The sequence below is a fragment of the Lineus longissimus genome, chromosome 2 (genome assembly GCF_910592395.1).
Source record: "Lineus longissimus chromosome 2, tnLinLong1.2, whole genome shotgun sequence".
Classification (NCBI taxonomy): Eukaryota; Metazoa; Nemertea; class Pilidiophora; order Heteronemertea; family Lineidae; genus Lineus; species Lineus longissimus.
Genome location: NC_088309.1, coordinates 26,656,056 through 26,684,014, shown reverse-complemented (window position 1 = coordinate 26,684,014; position 27,959 = coordinate 26,656,056). Strand labels below are relative to the sequence as shown.

At 38.9% G+C, this 27,959-nt stretch overlaps 1 protein-coding gene across 5 annotated transcripts in view; it reads left to right on the top strand.

Annotated features, from left to right (window-relative positions):
* LOC135483285 (protein CEPU-1-like) overlaps window positions 1-27,959 on the top strand; it is a 177,372-nt gene that overhangs the window by 75,365 nt on the left and 74,048 nt on the right. For 4 of the 5 annotated variants that reach the window (XM_064764032.1, XM_064764030.1, XM_064764028.1 and 1 more), the window contains exon 1: window positions 23,755-24,799. The exons of the other annotated variant lie outside the window; for it this stretch is intronic. In XM_064764032.1, coding sequence (XP_064620102.1) covers window positions 24,598-24,799 — 202 coding nt within the window. In that variant the 5' untranslated portion in view covers window positions 23,755-24,597. Of the gene's footprint in view, window positions 1-23,754; window positions 24,800-27,959 lie in introns of those variants that run through there. 5 annotated transcript variants of the gene reach the window in all.

Sequence of the window (27,959 nt, the reverse complement as noted above, 5' to 3'; positions counted from 1 at the left end):
AAAAGGTAGGAACTTGGGTTCGATACCACGATGTTGCCCGATTACCGATAAGAAATCCTATACCAATGTACACTGGAAATCATATTAAAAAAATTTCTCCTGAGACATTACAAGTCATGATGATTTGTATAACCGGTGGTTATTCATGGTCACTCTAAAAGAGTCTTCCCCAACCTTCTAGGAACTACGGCGTCGATTGCAGGAAGCTTAGCATCACTAGGCAGCTGACACATCCAATATTGCTAATCCTACTGTAGCAGGATTAATTGTGTGTTACAAATGATTCATTGGCCATTTGATCCAGTTGGCGCAATTGCCTCCCGGGTCCTATGATCTACTCCTGGGACACAAATACAGCTGCTGGAGGTGCGGGATTCCTTTGAAATATATCCAGCATTTCCTTACAAAAAAACATCCTGATTCACCGTCACTTGATAATGTGTCCAGAATCATCATCAAACACGGAGAAAAAGTAGGCAGCGATACATCTATGTGGTCCATGTTAGGAGATTGGCAAGTATCACTCAACTGGCATCCGACTGGGCAAAATAAAAAGAGGAAAATGCATCAGAAGATCGGGGAAAGAGATGTACATGTATGCTGTCATAGGTTATTTGTGTCAGCCGTTTTGCTTTGTAGTAAGTAAAGTAGCAGTTATAAAAGATCCACGCAGCCAAAACTAGGACAAGACTCATGAGAAGAAACGATATGGTACAGAACATGACAAGCAAGTACAGAAGGGCGAACATGGCGAAACTCATCATGTGAGCGTTACGAAGGGTTTTTCAACATTAAATTCAGCAATCACAAATTTATGAATGCTTCAACTGAAGGTATTGTCATCTCCTGTTGAAGCAGGCATACTCATTTTGCTGTCAATTATATTGACTCGTTACGATATATATCATTTTACGTGCAATTAAGTGAGATTAAAAGCGATGCCATTTTCATCAAGATTAATTTCACCTTTGCGATAAACGTCCTTGGTATGCAAACATGTAGCAACATTAAACGCAGTGCACAGTTTTATGACAAAACGCTTCAGCATATCAATAAAGAGTGAAAACTGGTCAACGCATCAAACATTTCGAGCGTGGCCTTGTGTCAATATGATTAGTCGTGAATTATTCAATTAATGACACATAACATGGCTATAAAGGACTCGATTGATTCCAATCGTGACTGATGAGAGCAATAAATCACTCAGCGGTGTATGTATCGACGCATTAACATGATAAATCAAACTTCGATAAATGGCTATCATTTCAATGCTCGGAAGAGAGACAGGTTCATTTCAGCATTTGTGCAAATTGCATATTGCTGTATTGGACATGGCAACAGACTTTCGACTCAAACGAAATATGCATGTTTGGATCGTTGGGCTGTCGTATTGTCAGAACTTAATTGAATTATTAAACAACTTTTTTTTAACCAAACCCAGATATCAATGTTACCATTCTTTTATTCTGCAGCATCGCATTGTAGGCAAGACATGGACTTGTAAATGTAATCATATGATGGAATGCGCCAAACACGATCAAGGATATAAGCCGGCCAGCACTTATCACCACTATAGTCACCATTGTGATCAACAGTGGCTGTACTGTATGCAATTAGATTATAAGTCTTGTACCATGGTTACTTTCATATGAACTTTTTGTATAACAAGAAATTCTGACTCATTCGTGGTTTCTGATAGGAAGATGCATATCGTGACAGCCACTCTAAGATGAATATATTAAGCCAATATACCTTCCACAAGGTTTGAGGTGCCAGAACCATCGGCCCATTAGAAGGCTGTCAGGTTCTCGTCTCCCCACTTACTATTCAAGGGAACAAGAGATTAAAAATGTATGTGAGCCATTAATGAACCGATGCGGACATGCAGCAGTCGTCTTTTTGACTAATCTTCCGTGTGCACTTACTCTACCACATGACTGCCTTACATCGTTACGTTATTCATACCAATCACGGGGTATCTCAAGCATGCATCTTCCATTTAGTAAAAAATATGACGAAAGGATATCTGGACGTCAGCATGGGAATGGTGCTTTGAATGATAGAGGGAAAGATATGCCAATACTATCGTAATGGTAATCTGTTACTCCAATGAAAGGTGGTCCCTGGCGACTAATTTGCATTCTGTTATACTGATGGACGTTAATGTAATCAAATTGTATAGTTTTAAAAGTTATCCACCATTATCGTGTATCATGGAAGCATTGTTAGACTTTCTGCAATGGCATTTCCAAAAGCGACAATCAGATCACCTATAAAACAATGATGGCAATGATAGAGGAATAAATGCTAGTGTGTTATCAATCACGTGGCCAAATATCATGCATGCACCGCATCTGTATGTTTGCTTCTGCATTGTCAGAGCACCATACATTGTCGAGTGGGATCGACGGTCATTAAGCAAATCCTTAAAAAACATTAGGTATTCCTTAAATATATGCGTTCTATTCCCACAATAGTAAACATCTCAAAAATGTGAAACTCTGTGCTATCATTTTTGCAGCACCGGGTTCCAAAACGTATTACATCAGCCTTAGCATTGTGTTCAAACACAAACTATCATTGATTCTAAAGCTTTTTCTACTCCTGCGGTAGCAATGCAGCATACGATATTCTTTTTCTCTAAATTAGATGGATTACACTGAGTGTAATTGTGCTCTCAGTGCACGATATTGCCTTGGTATCATGAAAGTCTTATTAACGTGGATAGTGCTTGCCTAATGTCATTTCTCATGTCATTATTAGCAAAGCTAATCTCTTGTTCTCAACACAGTGTCAAGAATTTGCTTAGTTCAGGCATCAAGGTCCACATGAATGGATTGATACCGCTGAAAAATTGAAGTGGAGGCATAAAAAAAACCCATTTTTTTGTTTCATAATTTTCGAGCAGCATTCCTTACTTTGAAGTAAAGTGGATTTAGAGTTGAACAAAGCGAATGTCGAATCAAGCTGTCCACATTCAATACCAGCGAATTCACGAAGGATTTCATATTCGAAATTCTGATCGTTGCTTAACCGCACCAGTCCGCAACCTGAGATGTGCCATATAACAACATATTGGAGGTAGGAGGGACAAGGCCTTCTTGTGCCAAGTGCAAAGTATCAATGCAGGGAATGGTGAGAAAATCTGCGCCATGCTACAGCATAGCATGAGAGAAAAGAAGCAGTTTCCACATCAACCAGGTTCAGAAGATAAGCCAACTGCAATAAAAAAGTTTCTGTCTAAACCCTGGTATTTCTCTGCAAACTCTTTTGTTGATGCCAAACAACGTGATATAAATGGTCACCGGAGATACATTTTATCAAACGGATCCAATGATCAAAGGCCCGAATGGACAGTATTTTCAAGAAAACCAACACAATAAGCTGTGCATTTGATAATGATGGTTGACTCAGATCCGGCTCTGTAGCTCATTCATTTTTTTTGTAATACCACCATTGTTGGCTTTGCACTTTCTTTTCCTGCATTCTAGCTATATTTTCATCACTTTCGTATATAACGACCAACATCTAGACTTGATTTGCTGGCCAAATATTTTGAACCCAGTTTTTGGAGGATAGTCACGAAGAGAAGCTTCAACATATTTGTGGACATTATTTGTTGTTGCATGCTTGATGATACATACTGTGGTAAGAGGAAGGGACTGACACAACAGCAAATGTGCATTTACAGGAACATAGCTTGGATGCGAGTTATGATAACAGTGGCCTTCGATTATCTATTGCGCATCGTGCTGCTCTGAATCAACAAGAGTCTTTGTCTGGATATATTGCACCCATGCGATATGCTATGCCGCCCAATAGTAAAAGTCGCCGCACACACCAATAAACAATCCATGCTAAGGCTGCAGAACTCCCCAGGGTGATCTTTGAGCACATTGCATACACCAGCAATCGGCTCATTTCCTATTCACACACCCCATCATTACACGTCATCTATGAGATGCCAGCAGAACCGCTGGGCTAACGAGGACCACAACTTTTGCAATTACTCGATAGCCTTGCTGCACTAATAACCTTGGGGCCATTATTCCGAGACCCTCATAACCTTGCTCTTCAATTGTGTGGATAAATGTCTTAGTCACCAAGTGCAACTACACTCTTTGACGGCGAATGTATGATACCTTGAAACATTGGCTGAACAAACAACTTGTCTCCTGGAATAATGACTGGTCAGGGGATTGGTAAGCAGGGTGAACAAAGACAGCAACGCACCCTAACCGTCAAGGTTCAGCTATTTCTCGAACTCCCTTTTTGCACTTTGCACTTGGTTGATGCTGAGTGATGACAGCGTTGCCTCACATGTCATAGATGTGTATTCCATTTTGCCTCTGCCAATTGAAAGAAGAATTATTTAGCAGTCACTGCTAAACGCCCACGTTTTCTATTGAAAATATGTTTAAACCAGAAAACTTATTTCGCCGACCAAAGACTGGGGGGGGGGGGGGATACAGAGATTTAAAAAGATGTAACAAAACTAAACGAACCGAAACAGCCGCCTCTTCTGTGGTAGAGACCACCACGTAACCACTAAAGTGAATTTATTGCTAAACCAGAGAGTACTGCATAACGATACTTCACACCAATAAACACTTTTGCAAACCTTGACATTAAGGAAAGGAAGAACCCTTTTAAAGATAATTCCATGGCTTAAAATCGCCTTGGGAACGAAACCTGTATGCAACCAGAATAACAATAAACTGAACAATAGACTTGAACAGATGCACTCAACAACAGGCCAGAATTCACCAAAACTAGACATACGACACTGTGAAATGTTCAGGTGTGCTCAGAATAGCCGGCTTTAGCATTTTTTGGTTGGATTCCAAAAAGTAGACAGCAGTACTCAGTTACCGTGTGGCAGCTACAGTTAGTAGTTTATTCAGAACGTAGTAAGGAATAACTGGCATGGCTTTTCTGTATCAATGGCATCAGTACCAAAAAGTTTGATTTGACATAACGATTTATGACGCCAAATCTGCCGATAGATATGTCGAAACTTGGTTCTACATGTTGTCAAAATTGCAGACTTTACAAGTATATATATCCCTTGCACTCTCGCTGCACCAATCTGTAATGTCTTAATTAATCACTGTGCCTGAGTCAAGTTCAGATTAGAGAGCAGGCCCACGATGTATGAGATAACTACCACCATAATTACCACCAGCTGGTGATAACTACAGACCAGCCAAGGGTAATTTTTTGCTCCACCATTAGAGACGATAGTCGTATCGCTTTGAAGTGTTATCAAGGCACGATTAAAACATTTCCCTTGAGAGGGTTTCGCACATGTCAATCAAGAAGACACGACAGACGCATTGAAATCTTCATGCTTTCGTCGATTTCAGAATGAAAATGTGGAAAGAGTCAGGGCAGTACAGCATGGTATTTCCCACAAAATTTACAATAGGTTTTAGCTTGACTCGAAATTTACATAGAATTTTCATTTTATATCCGTGATGGCAAACGATGCTTTGGGGTATAGTAGGATATTTTTCTGATTAATATTTAAGAATATTCATTGAAACCACCCTGGCTAAGCGCTCGAGAATAATATCGCCACTGGTGACAGGCCTTGATAGAGCAGTTTATTCTGTATCAAATTGCACTTTTCTATACCCCTAATGATTGATGGCTTAATGTTTGTTATAGAACAACTAATACACATGAAGTTAAAATGTGCATGAATTTGTGATATCGTCAAATAATAAAAAACACTCTTGGGTGTTATTACAATTGCACTACCACTACCATTTCAAATGGATTTATGACGTAGTTGGATATTCCCTAATGATAGAGGTATAACAATATTGTTAAGAATTGTTTACAAGTATGGAGTCTGGTTCGTGAGCCTCTCAGGTTTAATTCAACACACGCAATAGCAATGCCTCATAGCAAAACCAAACACGCTTTGTAATTGACTCGTGTCATGGTTGCGACCCTATATCCCAACCAAAGCCTCCTTTATCCATCAAAGGCCGGGGAATCTGAGAATAAATTCACCAGAACAACTGGTTCATTCGTTTCATTCAAATTCGAACACCAAATATATGGGGGGTATCTTTTTTCAATCGTGCAAATAATAGATTCTTTGTACCTCTGTGTCATTCCGATACCAACATACTACATTTTGAGATCTGTCCATGGCAAGGAAAACTATGGTGCTCGGGTCTCATTTTTCAGTTCTGACACAAAAATAATAAAAAAAACCCACAAATACAGACACAGAAAACAGAAGTGTTGGCTTATTCTTTTTTACTTCTTGTAAAAATAACAGCAAGTTCTCCGAAGTTTTCTAACTTCCAACATGACAAATCCGACATCATTTCCGTACTAAAAACGGGCGCGAATATGTCGCTACCCTTGATACTACTAAGACAACACGTATTTACATCATATATTCTTGCACATTCTTTGGCTGCCCGACCTTCCCATTGCCATGAGCGATATGAAAGCAACATCATGCCAATGGTATTAAACGTATCCATTATTCATTGTCTAGAGACAAGAGCCATTGCTAACATGTCGCATAGATCAAGGTGAAAGTGCAAAACAGTATACAAGATGACTAGCAGTGTTTATATTTCATACATTCTCGAGATTGTTGTTATCATCATCAATATTTTATCCAGCTTAGGATGACTCTTGGGGATCGCCAGGAAGATAGAATAGAGCGGCTATGTAAGGACGTTATTTATGGACGAGCGTTCAGAAGTAGGAGGACCGGGATTGCTGCAGCTGCTAACCTATAGCATTGCGATTCAATGCTTCCAATCTAGCAAGGATCAAGGAACGGGTGTACATTAGCATGGGACGACCGTTTTAGTTGCCAATTGTACATTTCAACCCAAAAACATTGATTTTGATGTGCAGTAATGTCGTAAAACGAAGTGTAAACAATTTCGTCTCCCCGCCATCTTGAATTCCAGTGTATTGCACGACCATAATACCTTTTTTGAGGTCACGTCATGTGGCAAGTAAACAAGACTAATCAATTTGTGACCCAATACATCGGACTTCACACCTTTATGAATAGTCACTCCTCGTAATTCAAAGCTTTTGATACAGTCTGAATATCAGAGGTGATGTTCATTAATACAAGCTAATCCATTATATCAGAAAAAAAACGTGCTTTTGAATTGTGATCAAAGCATCATTTTGGTTGTAGATTTGCCTTTAAGCTATCATTACAATATCAAAGCCATTCTAGTGGGATGCTAATGATAACATGTAACAGAAATTGCCTCGGAAACTAATGAAATTCATAACCCAAGATAAATTACAATTCAAGCGAAAAGATTGAGTGGCAGGAATATAATTTCTCATATCAACGAATTTTCATTGAGTGAAGATTTGTTTGGCCAAGTAATGTTTTTAAAGAAAAACGATGAAGTGATATGTTGTACGACATTGCCTTCGGTTGCTGTAACCAGTAGTGCTAACCTTGCCACTTTAGGAAGCACTGCAGCTTGGTACTGCTTTTAGTTGCAAGAAATTGTAGCTCTAATCTTGTCAATTCTGGAGAGTACTGCGGCCAGGTACTTCTTTCTGTTATGAGAAGCAGTAGTGCTACTCTTCATTTTAAAGAGAGTAACTGCAGCTGGCGATAAAGACAATCGATGGCTCAGCACTACTGACACTTGATGGTAATTGATCGAAATGTTGGAAGAAAACTGGCTAATGTGGGACTGGTCAGGTGCATGGCATGTGATACATATAGAAATCTATACTTGCTAGAGGTATCATTTCAGATGAATCCGTCTACTGTTAAGACACCAGTTGCTTCGAAGACAATGGCACGAACATGTGTTGAAGAGTTTTATATGCACTCAGATTAAGTCGACATAGTGAAATTTATTTTAGTTCCCGGGGAAATGCAATACTGCATGTAACATGTAAGAATACACAAATGAACGACAACGTAGCCAGTGATCAGTGATCTTCAACATGTTATTTTTTTCTCCTGAATGGCTCCGAGTCAAATATCACCATTCCTGAATGTCAGCGTTTTAATTCGATCCCAAGGCATAAATAGTGTGAAACAAATACCACCACATTCAATTCCGAACTTGTTAAAATAAAAATACATCTAAATGAGAACCAGCTTTAAGTGGTTTGAACTCTCACCTTTCTAAAACGCCATGGTAACCTTTATCGAAGTCTACAATACTGCAAAGAGTAAACTGATGCGTTAAATTGTTTTTGACTGATAATACATGTTGTCGACGTATTTCCCACAATATACTCTAAAGTGTCATGCAGGTTCGATGAGAATCAGTTATTCTTTGTGTTGCACCAGTTTAAATGGTTCAAGGGTTCGAGTGTTCTCAGCAGGTGCACTACACAAGTAGGTAAAGAAGCAAACAAGTTTGTTTTGTACCCATAAATAAATGGAGACAACATGCTAATTCGCCGAGTCGTGTGGCTGCGTACTGGAATGACAATTCCTTTTCCCCTTCCCTGTAGAAGTCATGGATGCATCAAATGCATTTCAATAAATGTAATGATAATATCTCAATACTAGTACTTTTTAACGACAAAGCTACTCTCAGGACTTAATCACCAGAATTATCTGTATAGTAATGTGAAAAATGGCAGCCAATAAAATAACTACTAGTCTTGTGACTAATCACCTCAGTAGATTCCTCCAATGGTTTTGTCCTCAAGCAACGATGGGATATGTAGGAAAAGTAGTCCTTGGGGATACTACAATTGACAATTACGATTTGAGAGCCTCGGGGAAGAATGTAGACGGTATTGTCAGTTGGTCATGATAGTCAATGGATTCAATGATGCACTAGATTGAGAAGTTGAGTGGCCAATAAACCTACAAGTTAGTGCAAGGGACTAACCTTGAACGAGAATGAAAAAGTATCAATAATGAGAAAAGTCTCCAGCGCTGAACCGAACCTCTTTAAACGTCCAGGCATATTCAAGATATAAGCCTGCTTCTCAATGATGAATTGGTGACTGACACGGACGCGATGCTGGGTTGACTGCTCTCATACTTAGCACCTTATAGATTTCGTTCCTCACTGCTGCTAAACCTATGTGCTGAACTTTGTGTGACTCCCAGAAAATTATTAAAATCCAAACTTTCATCGCAATCCTCCGAGTTGTTCTTCTGATAAGCTCTTAGTAATGCATTACCATCTAACATCCCGGAGTCAATTAAACTGGTGCTGTTGCTTTCCCAGTCACTGTCAGCATGGATTAGAGCTCATCACAGCAAAAGTACGAGTTGGGGTGAAAGGTCACTGATGATTCATAACCAATAGGGTAGAGTGTCTACGATGTGGCATACCATCCCTGCATGATAGCTTAAACGTTGCTGTTGACATCATACGAAAATTTCTAAGAAATATTCTGAAGGCTTCTGGATTAACTTGCCTGAGCATATGATCGATATAGGACTGGTACCGTCCGTCCTTATAGCAAATGGGTGGTTAGCGATATCTATCATGCCCAGTCGTTGATTCAAGCATACTTCGTTAGTGATAACGATCTCATGTAATTCGTCTATGGATTAGACAGTTAAGTGCACAGAACAATGGGAGACTGATGCTAATCATTACTGAACATACAAGACCTATGCTAAAAGCCCGAGGTATAGTTATAGTTGTCTTTGGTTGATCATAGCTTCGACGTTACTGATACTTTGTATGTGTTTGATGGTCAACATTGAATGTCCCAAGAAATATTCATCCCTCTCATCTTTGAATTTCTAGAGTGAAGGTTAATGTTGCTTACCACACGATTAGCTTCACGACTCGAAATGTAACCTCATTTAGATGTTTAGTAAGGGATATTTGCCGGAAACGATAATTTGGTAAACCACTACACCCTGTAGAATTCGACATTCTCAAAAATCGAATGTACATAAGTCTAAAATCAATGCCCTTACGCCATAAACTATCGACTATACTCCCTTTGGTGTGGTATTATCGAATTCTCTCCCTTTCATTAGAAGTTCTGAGCTCAGGGCTGAATTGGACAATTGCCTCCTGGCAGGATAGACCTGATGAATACTGTTATTGCTCATCAAAGGTTTCAATCATTGCTATGAAATTGATCTCAAGTGATTCACTTTTGTGGGAAACTCCTACTTGACTCAGATTGCCGGAATCACTATCTAGTTTGGAAACAAGTGCTTTTAAAAGGGACAACAAGTTTCAAAAATCTGGAAGTCATTTGTTAATTTAAGGAAGCTTTTTCTTAGTTGAGTCAAATCAATGAGATGTGAATCATGGTATTTTATATCTTTTTGATCCATAGGATTGGTCCAGGATGAGACTGGATATGACTAGTACACAACAGTACCATGAGATCGTACGTTGTGTCTTAAAATATTACAACAGCATTTAAAGATGATACAGATTGATGTCTTGCTTCACGCAATCAAATTAGAGTATTATGTGTTCCGTTATCCTTCACTGATGAAACACCCACATGTTTGTTAAAGCTTCGCATTCAGTTCCACCACTAAGAGCGTCTTTAAATCATTGTATTTTTGTGAAGTGTATGACAGCCTTTACATTTGAAAAGGGCAATCAGAGAAGGCACCCAAATGCCTTGATATCCTTTGTGATATAAGTAACGTCTTAACAAAAGACAGGAATTGGTCCAATAGAGGAATTCCACTGCTACTAAACAATTCATCAGCTCAATGGAGCCATCTCACCAATCTGGCAGTGAGATTTGTACCATCACCCGTCACTGCAAACATATACGACATAGTATTATATAAGGCCTATACGTTCTTTCATTATTACTTAAAACGGTTTAAGAAAAGTAGCGCAGAAATTCACCCACACTCTGTTCAAAAAACACTAACTAGACATGCTCCAAAAGGCAAACATTTTGTGGCGTAAAAATGGAAACTTTTTTAGCTTCACCAGATGATATCCCAATTGTTAACCTATAGTCATGAATCATATATTGTCCGCTCGTAGATTGCCATCTCTTCCCTAATCCAATGCGAGTTGATGTTTACAATCATTGCATCCCAATTCTATACAAAACCCACTGAAATTTCGTAGAAACCAACCAACACCCAAAGGGCTTTTGTTGTTCACGTCTGTTGATCAATAAAAGAACGGACCTCTAATCTTATGATGACATCTCTCGGCATGGAAACAGTTGGTATCGAAACACACAACAGGCAAACTATGAATATTACATCCTTCACGGGCAGAAGATGAACATCAGTTCGATTATTGCGCCCCACACAGCTTGACCTTTCTCACCGCCTGGCTGGAGATCAGCCTGGAAGTCAACGATCAACAACCTACTTTCTATAATAGTTCCTCTGGAGGAGGAGGCAACGTCTCACAAGAACGAAATATATCAGTAAGACATCTAATAGCTGCAAAGGGATAACAAGGTTCACTTCCCATTTTTCCACTCGACGTTTACTTTGTTACCAAAAGTAGCCATACAGTATTTCTTTATGTGAAATGTTAATATTGCACCATATTATATCCAGGATATCTAGTCGGCTGATACACAACATATTATCAAAGGCGCTTTAATAAAGGGATTCTATTCTTAACCACCATCGGTTCATTCTGAAGTTTTTTTGTCATCTTGTCCCCACCGCTTCTTTAGCGTAATAACACGACTAATGCATCTGCTGTGAAGCCAACAGCTCTCTTTGCGTCAATACGAAGAAATCAAAGATCCATCTTTCCCAAAACATCTTTAAGTGATTTCCAGAGTAGCGATAGCCGATTCTTCCAGGCACATGTTGATTCGGAGCTAACATATGCCCCGCCATGTACTACTCTAGAGTAGACATTGTTCTGTCTGTCGTCTGCTGATGAGCCTGGTCTGTCCCTGGCCAAATGTATCCAGAAAAGCTCCATCGGTGATGCATTGACAAAGATACTAATGCTTCAAGTGATTATAAGATCAAGGGGCGTGTTTTTCGTCAGGAGCTATATACAACGAAGAAAGTTGATTTGGTCTTGCTGGCCCCTCAGGCAGTGACATAACTACCACAACAATGGTCTTGACACCATGTATAGAATATACGCTCCAAGATATCTATCTTCTCTTGGATATGATATAAATCTATACGTTCACATTTTTTTTGAGATTTCAAAGTGCATAATGTGTAATGTGTTTACAAATACAAATGCTTGCAAAAGAGTCTGGTAAGGCAACGCAGCTGATCATCTCTACACATTTAACAGCTCTCATCCAGACCAGTGTCTTTGAATATGAGTCGCTTCGATCTGAATTCGGGCACAGTAGGTAGCTGGAGACAAAGTCTAGACGTGTGCCATGGGAACTGATCGGATTCTATCTCAAATAAAGATCTTGTTGGTCATTGACTCAGTCAACAGGTAGCTCCATCAACGTTGATGATCTTAACCCATCCTACTCAATAAAAATACCAATATGGAACCAATACCGAGATTCTGTTGCATGTGATCTTAGCTAATGCACATGTACATGACTGCAGAGGTGATGACATCAGAGTGTGAAGGCACCAAAGAAAGCGGAACGAATTATTTGCTTGGCTATAGCAAGTTGGAAGCGGTGGCCCGAAATCTGAGAGTGTGGTACTGCCTGAAGGCTGTAAACGATCCTAACCTATTATTTTTTACTCTCAACATTCGTATATTTTTCTTGTGAAGATAACAGAGAGAAGGGATGGGTTATTTCTTGGGAGAAAAAAAATGAAAAGGAGGAAGAAGAATACTATATCCAGAAATAGACGGTTAGTGCAAGGTTAGAAAAAGTTACTGTTTTTTTTTAGAAGAAATGCTTGTTATTAGATATGCGGAAAATGGGGATGTCATTTTATCACCTAATGCTTTTCTCCTCTTTGTCTTTTCAGGTAAGTGACGTCAAACTCAAGCGTCAGGTAGACTTAACGTTTGTTAACGATTATGAACTAGTTTATACTGACTGTTTTGTCCTGATCTCATGATAGACGTGGGAGACAGCATTCACAATGGCGCTATAACCCATATTTCTGGGTTATCAAGGGTATACTTCGTATTAGATTAATGTGTTATTGAAAAAACGAGAGAATAAGCCGTGATGTGACAGTGGGCATCATGCATAAGAAACTGTTTTCTAGCGTCCCCCAAACAATAGAGGGAAGCAGTTAGAAAAGTGCTAGATTTTAAAAGTCTGTCGGCCTACAGAATTAAAAATCCTCCACTAATGTTGCTAACTAGGCCAAATTCGCCTTGTCTTTAATGCATTCTCCTTCTTTCCCAAGAGTGTGATTACTTATATCAGAGTTGCTGTCAGGAATGCCGTCATCAGGGATATCACAGCGGTGAACACCATCAACATGTACCAGTAACGCTGATCACAAATCTGACAGGCCATCAAGGCACCAATCCCCCAACCGATCAGTGTAGAGATCTCCGACACATCGCCAAGATAATGTTCAGTTGCCTGTTCGTTACAGATAAAAAAAACTCTGGAGTCTCATTTTTTTGCAATTTCTTTTGTGGAGGCAATTATAACTGCATATCTCGTTCGTTCTTAATTTAAGTTTGGAGACTTCTTGATGCCATATCTTTATCATAGATCGACTAATTTCATAATCTTATTTCTGTAGATTAATCAAAATTCACTTTAGTTTGTCTGAAGTGGTAATCAATGCTTCTATTTTCGATTTACATTATGTTTTTCACCATTCGCTGCTCTAAGTGAGTGATGATAAAAAATATATGGACCGTCATGTCGACTGCAACATTCTACTATTTCTTGAATCTAAACTGCAAATAGCCCGATGGTATATCATATGTTGTCGTGCAGTTCGGACTAAAGAAATGATATTGCTATTTTGACAATCGTCACATTCTTTGCTTCAGTTCCATTAGGGATGTTATCAAAAATATGGTTACATATGCTTGAACTGCAACAACAAATATATCTATTATGTTCAACACAATTCAAAAGAATCTCCTGGTCGACAAAGAGAACTACAGCAATATGAGTCATTTGTATAGAAATGACCTAAGGAAAATGCATGTTTGGGGTAAAAAAAACTAGTGCGATTCTGTCTGTTCCAAAATAGGGTCTACACAAACCTGACAAAAATCTCAGGGAAACAGCATCCACAATGCACATCACCTGGAGGTATGCTAGATAATGCACAATGGCTAGAATGACGATAAAAAATACTGCTGTTAAAATCACCGTTTGCTTGTTGCCTTCTACGGTATATTTTTTTAATGCCATCACAAAATAACCCTTGGGATGGCTTTGTTAATGCCATGACATTTTCTTGAAGCTACAATTGTTGATAACCGACCTGAGTGGTGATCAACGTTTTAAAACACATTGCATTACATTACAAATTCTTTAAGAAATAAAAGCTTTTGATGAGTCTCTGTCGTTAAAGGGATGTTTTAGTTCGTTTATGCACGCCTTCCAGCAATTACAAAATGAAATAGTCCAGGGACCATCTACTCACCTCGGGTAATGTTAATGCATGTCATTTACAGTGGATATGGGGAGAACAGCTTTGGTGATTGTAGTCAATTTTGCGATCTTAGAGGAAGTGGTGTGTGGTAGTGCAGCTTTCTTTCCTGGGGCAGTTTATATCAATATTCTGTCACAAAACTGAGCTAAAAATGGTTTCCAAGATGGCCGCTTGCCAAATTAAAAGAAAAAAAGAGCTTTGCTTGGTCCATCTGATTGAAAAAAAATCAGGGCTGCCCGCGCAGCAAATATTGGCCTCCTTAATCTCATCCCTCTTATCCTTGGTTAGTCACAGAGTGCCGATGCAAGCAAATAATCGAATGGTTATTGCAAACTCCAATTTCTTACAGGTTTGAGCAGAAAAAAACAAGTGAAAAAAATATTTGGACTTAGAAATTTTTTGATCTTTCAGAGCCAGTTCAAAGTTCAGAAAAATTTTTAAAGCCAAAAAGGGTTTGGGGAATGTTGCTTCATTTTGAGTAGAAGTGAAACAATATTTGGATCTGTTTTTGAAAGGGATACAGAAGACGACGACGACGACGACGGACGACGGACTCTGCGGTGAGCCAAAAATGAAGTTTTTATCATTTGTATGTGTCGATTGTTATAAGAATATGCGATATACCCAATCCACTCACAGCCTGTCGCACTGGCACCAGCCTTGCTACGTATTGAAACCTTAAAATAACCTAGATGTGACCTTGTAGTTACTCTAACATGTGACTCACCCCCCTATCAAGGCCCCACCAAACATAACTAATTCAAGCCATTGTGTGTCTTCATTTATGAATATATTTTGAGATCTCGACCATGTCTTATCCGTATTTGCTCTGAATGCATCCGCCATGGTCCTGTTTGTTTAGCTCCGACAACGTAAACATTGGGTGATAGAGGAATCTGCTTAGATTCGAAGCCATCTCAATCGTCAATGTCAGGGTGATGGATATTGATCATAACAAACAAAGAAACACGAACGATGATTTATACATTTGTTTGGGGTTCCCTTCAACAGTGAGATTTGTTGTTGAGAGAAAAACCTTGGCCTTTGTATCGCGAAAAATATGTCAAGCCAACAGAAAGCAAGCACCATTTCTTCATTCATGATCTCTTCCACTTATATCCCCTAAACATCACAATCCTCAGCATAGCTGCTTTCACCCTGTCTTTTATCTGTGATAACCAAGATTAAATGGAACACACGGTATTTTGGCAACATTTATTATTCAAAAGTTAATCTCTACTGTTCAATAGATCTGAAGAAGTATCGATAAAATGCAGTTAAAGAAAGCATTTGCAATTTTCCAATATCATCACTTTGTTTTTGGGTATTCTTCTTCAATGAAGATTTTGTGGATATCGGGGAGATTTTATATCAAATGAGGACAATTATTTTATAATGGTTCTCACACGTGTCAACACCTACGGGTGACACGTAGAATAGCTAGAGCGAATTTACAATATTCTTGTGACAGGTGCTCCGGAACAGAGTTTGTAACAATACCTGGAGCTAAACGGGTTCTTTGCAGAAGCTCAAGGTATTGTGAGAAGCTATGAAAAACTTTACTTCTACCGCTATCTCGAAAGTTAAACAACGCCCCACACACTGTATCGCGTATGATCGGCAATATTTGCGAGAGAAGTTATCAAGATAACGTCAGCTGGAGTAATAAAGCCTTGGTAATTCATCATGTTAGTAGTGTCTATTGGTGTCTATCATATCCACTTTTCGATATTTAAGACACACATTCACTCTCATACACAGGTGAAAACGTGTATTTAAGAATTTTTAGTTCAAGTTTATTTTAACTTAAGAGAAAAATTCTAGAAATCGTATTTTAGCTAAAGAGTATTTTAATCTTAGGAAGACAATTCTGCTGTGTCATCCCCTATCCAGCCAAAGGACGTAGTATTTCGAATTTGTTGAAATATGCAGAAGATTCCTTCGTATCTGAGTCAGTCCTATTCGAAGAAGATGTGTTCAGATAACATGGCAGTCATCCTCGGGGATTCCTTAACGACACGCTTCCATAAAATATGCATCACGTTTTGACACAGCTTGCGCTGTAAATTTCATTAAGAAAATGATTATAGCACTTTAGAGTTTGTGAGAAGGAAATGTAAGTTTGTGGAACCAGCCTGAGTATAAGGATAGATAGGTAGAATGCTATATTACGTCTATTTTCGAAGACTGGTGATTTCGTTCTTCTAGTTTTTTAATCGAAAGCAATACACCAATAAGGGTATTTGCGATGATGTTCTCTGAAAATTCTTTTATTCCCCATATTTGTTAATGGAGGGTAGAAGGAGAACTTCATCAGATCTCAGATCTCAAAAGTTCGTCTTTGTCTTTGTCTTGTTCAATGGATTTGATTTAGTTTTATGGCTACAATGCAAATCAGGCATATGTCTCTGATCAACCTGGTTGTTGTCTCTTGTTCCTCTCTTAATTGTTAGATCTTTGTTGATATTGGTGCACCGTTTGACCTTGTGGCTCGTCTCTCGTAGCCCCAGCATTGGCGGTTCTGGAGGATATGCTCTGATGCGTTGCCCTTTGGCACGATTCGGATTTGGCCTCTTGAGTTGGGCAGTGACCTGCAAGAATCCTCCTTGGATGAACGTAACAACATAAGATATTTTTAGTCTGCACAATGTTTACTTTAAATGTACTTGGATTGAAAAATAATAGGTATACCATGGCTGTGGGAACTTCAGTTTTCTGACCTTCCAACCAGTCAAATCGAAGTTTATCCATCATGCTTTGTAGAAGTAATAATGTGGTACCCCAGTCAAATATTCTCTATATGTCTAGTGACACCAGCATGAGATTAGGATGTCCTAATTGAACACTTCATCTCATGGAGGAAGTGTGCATCGCATAGGAATGGCCTACTTATCACATCAACTTTGGTAGATCATGACTGCTCAAACAGGCTCCTCTTCTTAGAAGTTTTTCTCATCAACGCTTTAACACACAATTCTTTTCACACAACAAGACACGGATGGAATTCTTTTTAGAGAACAGGTGATGTACTGGACTGGTATGAAAGTGATTAAGGACTCTTGAGCAAAAGTCTGGGAAACAAACGATACTTCGATAAGACTTAAATCGATGAAATTGCTTTACCACGATACAATTTTTTATAAACCTCCCTTAGCGGACACCTCCCTACTAAGGACAACCTCTCTATTAAGGACACTAGTTTTGGTCCCAAATTAGTCGTTTCCATTCAATTTGACCTCTCTAATTAGGACACCTCTATATTAAAGACAGCAACTGTCAGTCCCGAGGGTGTACTTAATAGAGAGGTTCTACTGTATACTCTTATTACATTAGAAGTACCATTAAGTGTTTTTGTTTTAGTGATAAAACCGATATTACGGAAGTTGGCTTTCTGAGGGTCCTCGAAGGTAAATATGAAAGGTTGATTTGCGTTTGCAATTCTTATCCAGCTGATCTTGCACGTGATTTGCCACGCAAATATGACAGAGCCAAACAAATACTCTAACATCCTGATGAAAATTAAGAAGAATCAAAAGCCCGGGGCCAATGAAACACAACAGAACAGAATGTTTGAATAACCATTGCAAGCATTTACTTTAGTGACAAACAGCCGCAGAATCATAGAATTCCGATATGGAACATAGGCTCTGTGGGCATTTTTATACATGTCAAGTCTTTTGCTACGGAAGTTTTAGTTACCGTGGAAACAATTGTATCAACAAAGCGTCATAATCTGCGTGTGAAAAAGTTGTTTGAAAGATACTATGAGCACTGGGTTATTCAAATATACTGACAAAGCGAGTTTTTTTTGTGACGTGATTTAGGCACATGGGAGTTATGAGTTAAAGTTAATATACACATGTTATAAGAAAATGATTTAAAATGAAATATGAAAAATGAAAGAAGATTTCACGACGAAAAAGGATTATACCTCTATATTGATAACTCTAGTAATTTGTTTGAAAAAACAATTTTTTTCTTTCGAATTTTTACTTATAAAAAGATATTATCTAAAAGTGTACATGTACACTCAGCAATTTACAAAGGTCAATTCCATAACTCTTATATCGCACGTATTACATTACTTCAACCATACATTTCAGAATATGCAATGCATTCGATCACTGCATGTTTGAAACACGACCCAACATCAGTCGACTCATCCAAATTATCCTGTTACAGAGCCATGTCGATCGATTTTGACTAATTTCGTTTTCAAATCATCTTATCTGTTGCGCTGATCAAATTTCAGTGTTTGTTCCATTATTTCTACTGAAACATTGTAGCAAAAATCAACTGGTAAAAACTGGCTCACTTTGGGATTCGTCTTTAATGAAAGCGACTTTCTTAAGAAATGAAGATTTACTATCTGCATTTTCGCAGTTTAATATAATTATGCCATGTTGTTTGATTGCTTTCCCAAGAGAAATGATATAAAAATCGCAAGATGCGTTCAGTCCTTGGAATAGATAGGAGCCAGGAAGGTCATATTGAATTATGCAAAATGGCCAAATGGCGTCTCTACTATCTTACAGTTAGCGTACTATAGCACTATTCACGTGTGTACATGAGGACACTATCACACAAACCAGAGCAAGGTCACAACTGTATCTATTGGTCGCCTGAAGACCACCAATCGGACTCTCCTGCTCAGGGGCTTTTTCTGGTGAAACTAAAATCGCCAAACACATTGTTATCAATGTTATAGTGACAAAAAGAAATCAGACCAAGAACACCCTCGGATATGGACATCCGAATGCTACACATTATGTATGTTACTGAGAAGGTTGTGATGCTACAGGTTGTTTTGCATGGGGTGATCATCCGCCATGAGGGAAACTTTTGTTGTTTCTTTGAACAAGTAACAAATGGAAAATCTTTCTGAACAAAAACAGCTGCTTTGATGCCAACATGTGCTGGGAATGCACTAAATGTGGAATAATCAAGTTCCATCATCGCAATAGCCTAAGGACAGTCAGTTTTCCGACTTCAAAAGATGAAAAAAGTTATTCTGCAGACGAACAATAAGACCCTTCTTTTCCATATCATTATTGTTTTGCTAGCGGCCATGTAGATGTCTGTCATACATGGACACGATGTTTAGAATCATTGCTAATAAAACCGTGATGGTATATGTAATCATTACACGTCAAACCTACTGGTAGCAATACCGCTAATTTCACTACGTTTCGGCTCACTTTTGTGAAAAACATTTAAAACGAGAGTATATATTGCATGGGCAAAGGCTTCCTTTGGAAGGAATCGTCAAAATCTAATGTCCATTGGACTAGTTATTTGAAATATACAGGTCTCTGTTCATACATGTCGACAATCGGACAATGGCAGCTACTGGCCTCTTGACCAGCTCATGAACCAGTGGTCATGCCGCGAGCGCTAATTATTGGATAAAACGTAAGGATTCTCTTGGGGCATGATAGAGGGCAGGTCATGTTACTCAGATTTCCAGCTGTAGGCTCATTAATGATAATAAGACAAAAGAATGGATTACTTGCACTGATGAACAATGATTGACCAGTCCAGCAATCTCAGATTACTCTTTGTTTTCTTACGTGTCTGAACAGGAACTCAAGAACCGCGGCGCCATTTGGCGATCTTAGATATAACATTTAATTTGGTGTAATAGATTGGCAATTGTTATGTTTGATCTCACCATTTAAGGTTTTATAAAATTTGATGATCCGTAAAATGTAAATGTGAACTTTTCCGAAGCTAACTGATGATATATCTGTTGATGATGATAACAAGCTCAGTTTTGACAGTACTGAATGTCAGAGAAAGTTCTCACCATTTCGAAATAATACCGGAAAACAACGTCATCCATATCAGCAAAGAGTGCCACGAAACATTGATTCGCCAAAAAAACAAGCCATGCCTTTTGTTTAGCAGTGAAAGGGTATTGGTCTGTTATCAGAAAATCATGGGAAGTATAACTCAAAGTACTTTGCCTCTTCATGCATGAGCAGCACTAAATGACTGCTCATTTGTCTAATTTACGGCTATTTAAAATCTGTACTTTTATCTGACTGTGAATCCCACGATTGGGTACAGATACAAATTAAAAAGGTACAGTCTACACACTGCCTTCCCAAAGAAAAACAACGGTTGACTCCACTTGTCAAATGCCCAGGAGTGATACGGTAGCCCTCGATTCCAGATTTTAGCTTATCAATCTTCGCGAAAGCTATTTTTCGTGTTCGTACTGGACTATATCCTAACAACAATTCTCAACATTCATTAAAAAAAAACGTTTGTTGTAATCGTAAGCAACTTCCTCCCCTGAACAGATATTTTTAGATCGAAGCCAAAGTCAACATTCGTTCTTCACACTAAACCCTATCACATATCTCAAAAAGAAGCGAGAGGAACATGGAAACAATTGGCAAACACACCGCGTGTTTATCCTTTGTGGAATTAGAAGTCCGTTTTATCCTTTGAAAGAAGATTCAAGGTTAGCTTCATCAGCTTTAAAAACTGGTCGGTGAGTGGTCAAAACAGGTCAACTTGTTAGGAAATGGGAACTACTGCCTATATTTCTTCCAATTGCCTATTCAAAATACATGTATATACTACACATAGAGCATTTGCTGCAATTGCCCTTTTCTTCTTCTGACATGCCGACTGCATAAACTATCAATGCTACTTAGAGAGCAGCAAGCATGAGTTATGCCACTTTATCCTGATACCTCCCGCCCATGCTGCCATGCGGGAAGTATGGTCGGTCACTTCATAGGGATCTCTAATCAAACATTAACAGCACGATGCTCATTCATAAAGGCTGATGATGCATTGGTCATTAAGTCACACCAGTGATGTACTGGCAAATGTATCGATACATCAATTTTGTACATGCTTGCAATAGGGCAAGATGTTGCCAGCAACCACATGGTGAAATTTGGATGTCATGACTCGTGGTACTTGAGATAGCAATTGAACTCACGATGCTAAACGCACAATATCCTTGTAGGTACCGTGCGACACGTTTCCTTAGCACTTGGCATTTAACTCTTAACGAAATAAAGCTCCCCAAAGAGACTGTCTCGTGTAACTAAGGGAAGGAAGTGAAGTGTACATCCCCTTACCAGACCATACTCTGGCCGCCTTGAGATAAGTAATGAGATTTCAGAAACTAAAACCTCGTTGCATTATGAGAGTATTTGGAAGTGAATCAGAAAGGCTACACCGCAAACCTTACCTCCACATGTAAAGCAATCTAACCTTACCGTGGGGACGTCATACTATTCTGATATAATTTTTTGTCGGAAGGGGTCTTCACTTGCCCTACGGCAAAGATATTTTAAGTTCTTAATTAGCTTAAAACCTTACGGCTGAGTAATGATAATGAATTCTTGAATAACCATCAACAAGGTGTTTCTCTTTCATTGCATGGATCTAACAACTGAGGCCAAATGGTTTCTCTTCCCATACATTAATTGTTGATTAAATATGGAAATCATCACTGAATGTATGTGATACTGTCTCTCCCAGTTCGATATGTGTCCCCCTGTCTCTGCACCGGCCTAATGTTGCAAGCATATGCTCAATTAGAGTCATATTCCTGCGGTAATTGCATTGTGTCAACCTCGGATTAGGCGTCGCTTCCTCCTTTATCACAGACAGGTAATTAATGTCGGAACAGACCGCAGATCTGGCTACTTACAGAATCTTTTGGCTCAAAGGTAAAGCTCGAAATAATTACCTCTATTTTCTGTGGTGGCAGTCAGTCTTTTCTGGTCAGAATTTATACCACACTGAGTATTAACCAGTGTTAACTTCTAAGTGGTAGCTTGTTGCATTATTTGTTATCATTTCTGGTGAAAAGCAATTTGGAGATGCAATTGCAATTGGTGATTTCTGGTTGCCGTATGAATGGCCCAGGCTTTTTCCCAACTATTGCACTTAGCGTGGAGTACAAGGCTTGCATATGCCACTGCGGTCCCCACTCTGACGACCCTGATGACTCGCACACTTGCTTCATTCAGGTCACATACATGCTATTTTTCTTTTCATGTATCAGTTTTCACGAGAATGTTCGTTTGAATCAGGCTTTAAAACAAGACATGACAGGACGGAATGAAAATTTCCACGAGTTGCATGTAAAGCGTGCAGCCACAAATGACAGCGTGAACAAACAGTAATGTGTTGGTTGGATCCCGCCAACAGCAACAGTAGACTGACCCAGCATGCCAAGTCCAAAACTTAAAAATCTAGAAATACCTCATTTGGTTATCCATAAGCTATAATCGGACCACATGACATGCCCTATGACCAGCGTTTGATATTTTCCTCCGTTCTGATCATGACATAGTTTGCATCAACGCGATATCAAATTCAAATAATAACCTATGCCATATGCCTCGAGTGCGATTTTGATAATGGTTGCAGTTTGAACCGTGCCTAGCAATAAACCAACTTCATCTTCAACGTTAATCGATAGAGCTAATTAATATTGCTTCTAGTGAATGTCATGAACATCAGTTCCACATTGGTATCATATGAGTGTTTGAAATACTCGTTTATAACCACTATGTACAGCTGACTAATCATTTGTTTCGAATAATCTGTTTCTGACCAGGGCAATTGTTTTCTTGTTCCAATATGAAGTGTTGCATTTATTGGCTTTGATTACCTGTTTCAATATGATCAAACTATCGATGTAGATGATTCGATCGGGACGACTGATTTCCAAATTCAACATTTTCCAGATTCCTGTTGTTTCATGGCTGACACCTGATTACCGATCGGTTGTCAAACACGTACGTGGGGTAGTCAACGACACTTGAAAATCATGTAAGTCATAAGTTGCAGGGTATTCAGTCTTTGTTTCAAGAAAAAGCTCAAACTCCAAACACAGATAAGTCCAACTAGTCAGAAGATTTCGTAGATTGTAGGCGGACCATCCGATAGTTGAGAAGCAACCTGGTATCCGGTACCAGTTAGCCTTAGCCTCTTGAGAGAGCATCTCGTGGGTAACCATGCTAAAATAGGAAATACCGTCAGGAGGTGCGTACAAGCTTAAGAAGCAAGCAGATGCGAAAGATAGATGACAACTAGAACTATCCTTTGACATCCATACCTCATGGATTGAAATAATCACGTTGACTATACAGTCACGTTAGCAATGCTAGCTTGTGATCGACTTTGAAATGATCTATACCCATCGCTACACACGCTACAACCTGGTATCCAATGTGACCATTAATCAGCTACAGCACTCGCTTTCGTTCTCGACGAGCATGCTCGACAAGTCAGTGCACAATCATACTGCATGTCGCCACGTGGATAACGGTGTCATCCCTTTGAACGTTTCGGAGCGCATGCTGTATTTGTGACTACAATCAGGACTTAAATGAAGAAGCTTGTTTAAGCATTACATAGGAACACAGAGAAGGATTAAACTGATGCTCTTGTGTAAGCTTCATAATACTGCTGCTGATTCTAACTAAACATTAGTTACAGAGACAAGTGCTTTCGTGTTTGAGCAAAAGGAGCAACTTGGGTGGATTTGGATTTGTCATCTCGGGTCCTTGGAGTGACAAAGGTTGGACCAAGCTTAACATTTCGAGGAAAAAACTAAGGTAATACAACGTCCAATTATTTCACGCTAGACATTTGCGTACGAAATCGTCGACACCAAAATGTTCAATCCCACATGTACAACCATCCAAAACATTCTGATCTGATACTCCTAAGCAGGAAAATCTACTATCAGTAAGGGAAATTGATAAAAACTGACATTGGGTCGAAATCCCAGGACCAAAATCAACATTGTTGGCATTTAGCAAACTCCACACATTTCATCAATATTCGGAAGGAAAACTGCGCGAATGAACCATTGATCGGGAATTACAACCACAGAGGACTATTCGTACGATTCCTCACTGCAGGCAGAATAGCAGATAAAAACCTCACTGTCTCCCGAACGGTATCCAGCAGCCACGAAAACACTGCGATCAGCCATGCTGAGACGGAGCTATAAAAAGCTTTGGGGTTCCCCCGATCATTTCGCCATGGAATAGCGCTCCGTTGGTAGTGACTTCGAATGTTGGACATAATATATCCGTGTCGTAGTATTTCAGTGTTAGAACCGTATTTAGGTTTCCGTTAAGATGGGACTTGGTGAAACAGTGGATGGAATAAGAATGTGTAGCGTAATGGAATTATTGTTGGTTCTATTACTGACTGCTGGATATTCTCAAGGAAGCCACCATTTCAGAAAGAACGGTCTGTCATCACACGACGGTGTGTCAACCATAGAGAAATTTGACAAATTTGAAGGATATTCAGAAACAGGGATTTCTGAGGATGAAAGTGAGTTTCATTTAAAAAATAGCTTTCATCTTATTATCAATAGGTGTTGTTTTATTGCGTTGGTCCATTCCTGTTTTCACAGCACGATCGCCTAAAAGATCCCTAACAGGGGTAATTTTGAAGTAAATTTCCCAAGTTCAGTTTCAAACATCATTGAAACTTCCCTTACATTGATTGTGTTGAAAGCCTGATAATGCACCGTGAAGTTGAGGTAAAGTTGGCCCGGAGGGTAGAGAAAGCCGTCGAACAGTAATCGAGCCTCATAGAATCTGGAAAAATGATTCCTACTAGATGACAAACTATACCCCACATGCCAACTTCACCACATTTTATGGCATATCAGTTTCGTTCTATCACAAAGCTACTCTATTCACTGCTACATTAGGCATCTATGAAATAGCTAAGTTTTCAAATTACCAGGTGGATCTGATGTCCACTTGAGAGTCACAGTCGATGTGATATTTTTTTTGGCTTGCACACTTCCATCGGTGTTGAAAAAACGGCTTTTAATACAGCGTTCATAGTTATTATTAGCTTGGAAGCTTAATGATGCCTTAGAAAAATGGCATGAGACTTCGAATTTGACATTAAGGAGCCTTACAGAAAAGGGGGGGGGGGTAAGATCAGTGTTGGTTTTCATGGAATGCGATAATGAAATGGTAGAAAGGTTTTCATCATCATTGCCTGTACCAATGTGTTTCCTGGATTCGGGTGAGGTGGTCTTACAATAAAACACTCTATGAGGGTTAACTATATTACAAGTTAAATATTAATCGATTTTAAATCTTTTACAATCAATACCATGGGATGGTTACTAAAGCAACTTGTTTCAGAGGGTATCAAACAATGCTTCGCATGTACCACAGAGAGAGAGCAGAAAAGAACGTTTCAATGCCCGGAAATACATATTGATAAGATCAATGTGAATCCTGTCGGATACGAAATGGTTCAAACAGCTATCATATGTTAGGTGCAGGTGTGGTGCTTGATTGGCATAGAATCTTGGAGTAAGTAACATAAGACGAGGATGTGTGTCACTATTATTGATCAGAGTTCTTGATTGATTGAATGACAGTGCATGCGACATTAGGGACTTTCAAGACAATCGCACTTATCAGAAGTTGGCATGGCCCTTTTTGGATGTTTACCCGTACTTCTTGTACACACACGGCAGGGCGGTAAGAGAAACCTATCAACATATGATAGTGAGATAGTATGCTATGGTTCGACTGCAACTAATATCATGCCACAGAGGTGTTAAGTAACCACAATACTTGTTGGACTCTAATCAGGAAATGTTATCACTGACGGACATGTCTTCTTCTTCTTCTTCTCACATTGAGAATGTTAGGACATAAAATACCCCAACTGCCTCTACTTGCTTAAATCATTCATGAAATTATGGCTGTCTTTAGTGCTTGTCCATATTTGATGTCATTATCCAACTGTTTTGCCTGCGGGGAGCCTTGCTTTAGGACTCTATTGGTCTGATTAACCAGCAACACTATAAATTAATTATACTCCAAGAAAATCGCTTGAGATAAATGGCATAGAAGTAGCTCCTTGAGAAAGAAAGGAATTAGTTGTGCAGCATGATTTTTCTGTTTAAGGAAGAAACCCTCAAGACATTCTTTCAGCACGGGAAAAACGCTTAGCCAATTTGAATTGGTAAGCAGTGGATTGATGTTTACAACATGTATCTCAAATGTGAGGAAATATGTTGACAAACATATCGTGTTCTTTGATTTAGATGGTCATCTTGCAATGATTTTAGTCACATTCTCTCTTCGTTTTGAATGGCAGATCTCCTGATATTCTGAACTGGTCAGTGAAACTCTAATTTGTGTTATCAATCTTTCCAAATTCATTGGACTTTTAAAACGGACCTTTATTTAGTTCATATAGCAAATCACCCAATACGTAGCATGTTTACGGTATCGTCTGTCGTATGTTTTGGAGACTGATAGTAATACATATATGATTTATATTCTGAATACCTTGAAAACTTAAATGGTCTTTGCACGAAGAGGTCATGCAACGGTGATTAGCTACCGCCAACGCGGTTCGATATTTCGAAAATTATGGCCTGTACTGTTATGGTTCTTATCGATTAAAACATGATACATCACGCTCATCAATAGAAGCTCTGTAAACAATGTTGCCTTTTACATATTATTTGTTGCAGCGCACACAAACATGACAAAGCGTGGACTCCCATTTTATTGGAAAATGCACACGGATGGTACATTGAAGTTACCTCACGACTTTTGGGTGTAACGTGGTCATTCTCGGGGTTTTGAAGTCTTGGTGTTTTTGAACAATATGAGTTGGAGGCGCCTTCCTAATATCAGTCATATCATTGTCATATTTATAAAAAGTATAATTAGAATAAAAGTGACTACATACGATCCACATTTCATGTCCATCTTTGTGTAGCATGTACTGTATGTACTAACGAAATCGTATTTAAGTGAAAACCTAAAAATGTCAGCGGAATTGTATGTTTATGATTGTAACTGTAATAGCCTTCATCAATGAAAAGAATGTAACAAATCAATCCCTGATATTGTATTTGTCAAGTGTATATCATTTTGTGCTACATGAAGTTATTCTATGCTTTCCGTAGGGGTACTGCCATCGCTTCCCTGAAATAACTCAAACTAGTGTACTTAACTTGTCTGGTTGATAACGATGTCTTTCTAAGATGATTGTTTCAATTAACGAATTTCTGTGAAAAACGAACTTAACGAAAATCACAATAATATTCGAGTTGAGATGCACCTGGATTTGTTAATGGAATTTTTGTCAAAAATTGTAAGGATAAGGTATTTTGCAATGATTTTACTATTTGTTTGCCTCTTCGTCCCGCTTCGTCTGCTTTTTGTTTCAATCCCTTCACATCATTTTAATGACCAGACTCTAATCACCTGACTCTAATTCCGTTAAGTGAACCCGGCAAATATCTGATATTGCTTTGCTTTGTTTACTACCGTTCAGTGGAATTTCGAGTTGACAGTTTCAAAAGCACAACACTTGATTGATTTTTTATCAAACTCCTAAGCTGTCACCATGGTGACTTTTATGCCAGCTAAACTGATTTTGTCTAAACACGTAGGGCATCATATTTGGCTGTTGTGATCATTTCAAAATATGCGATAAA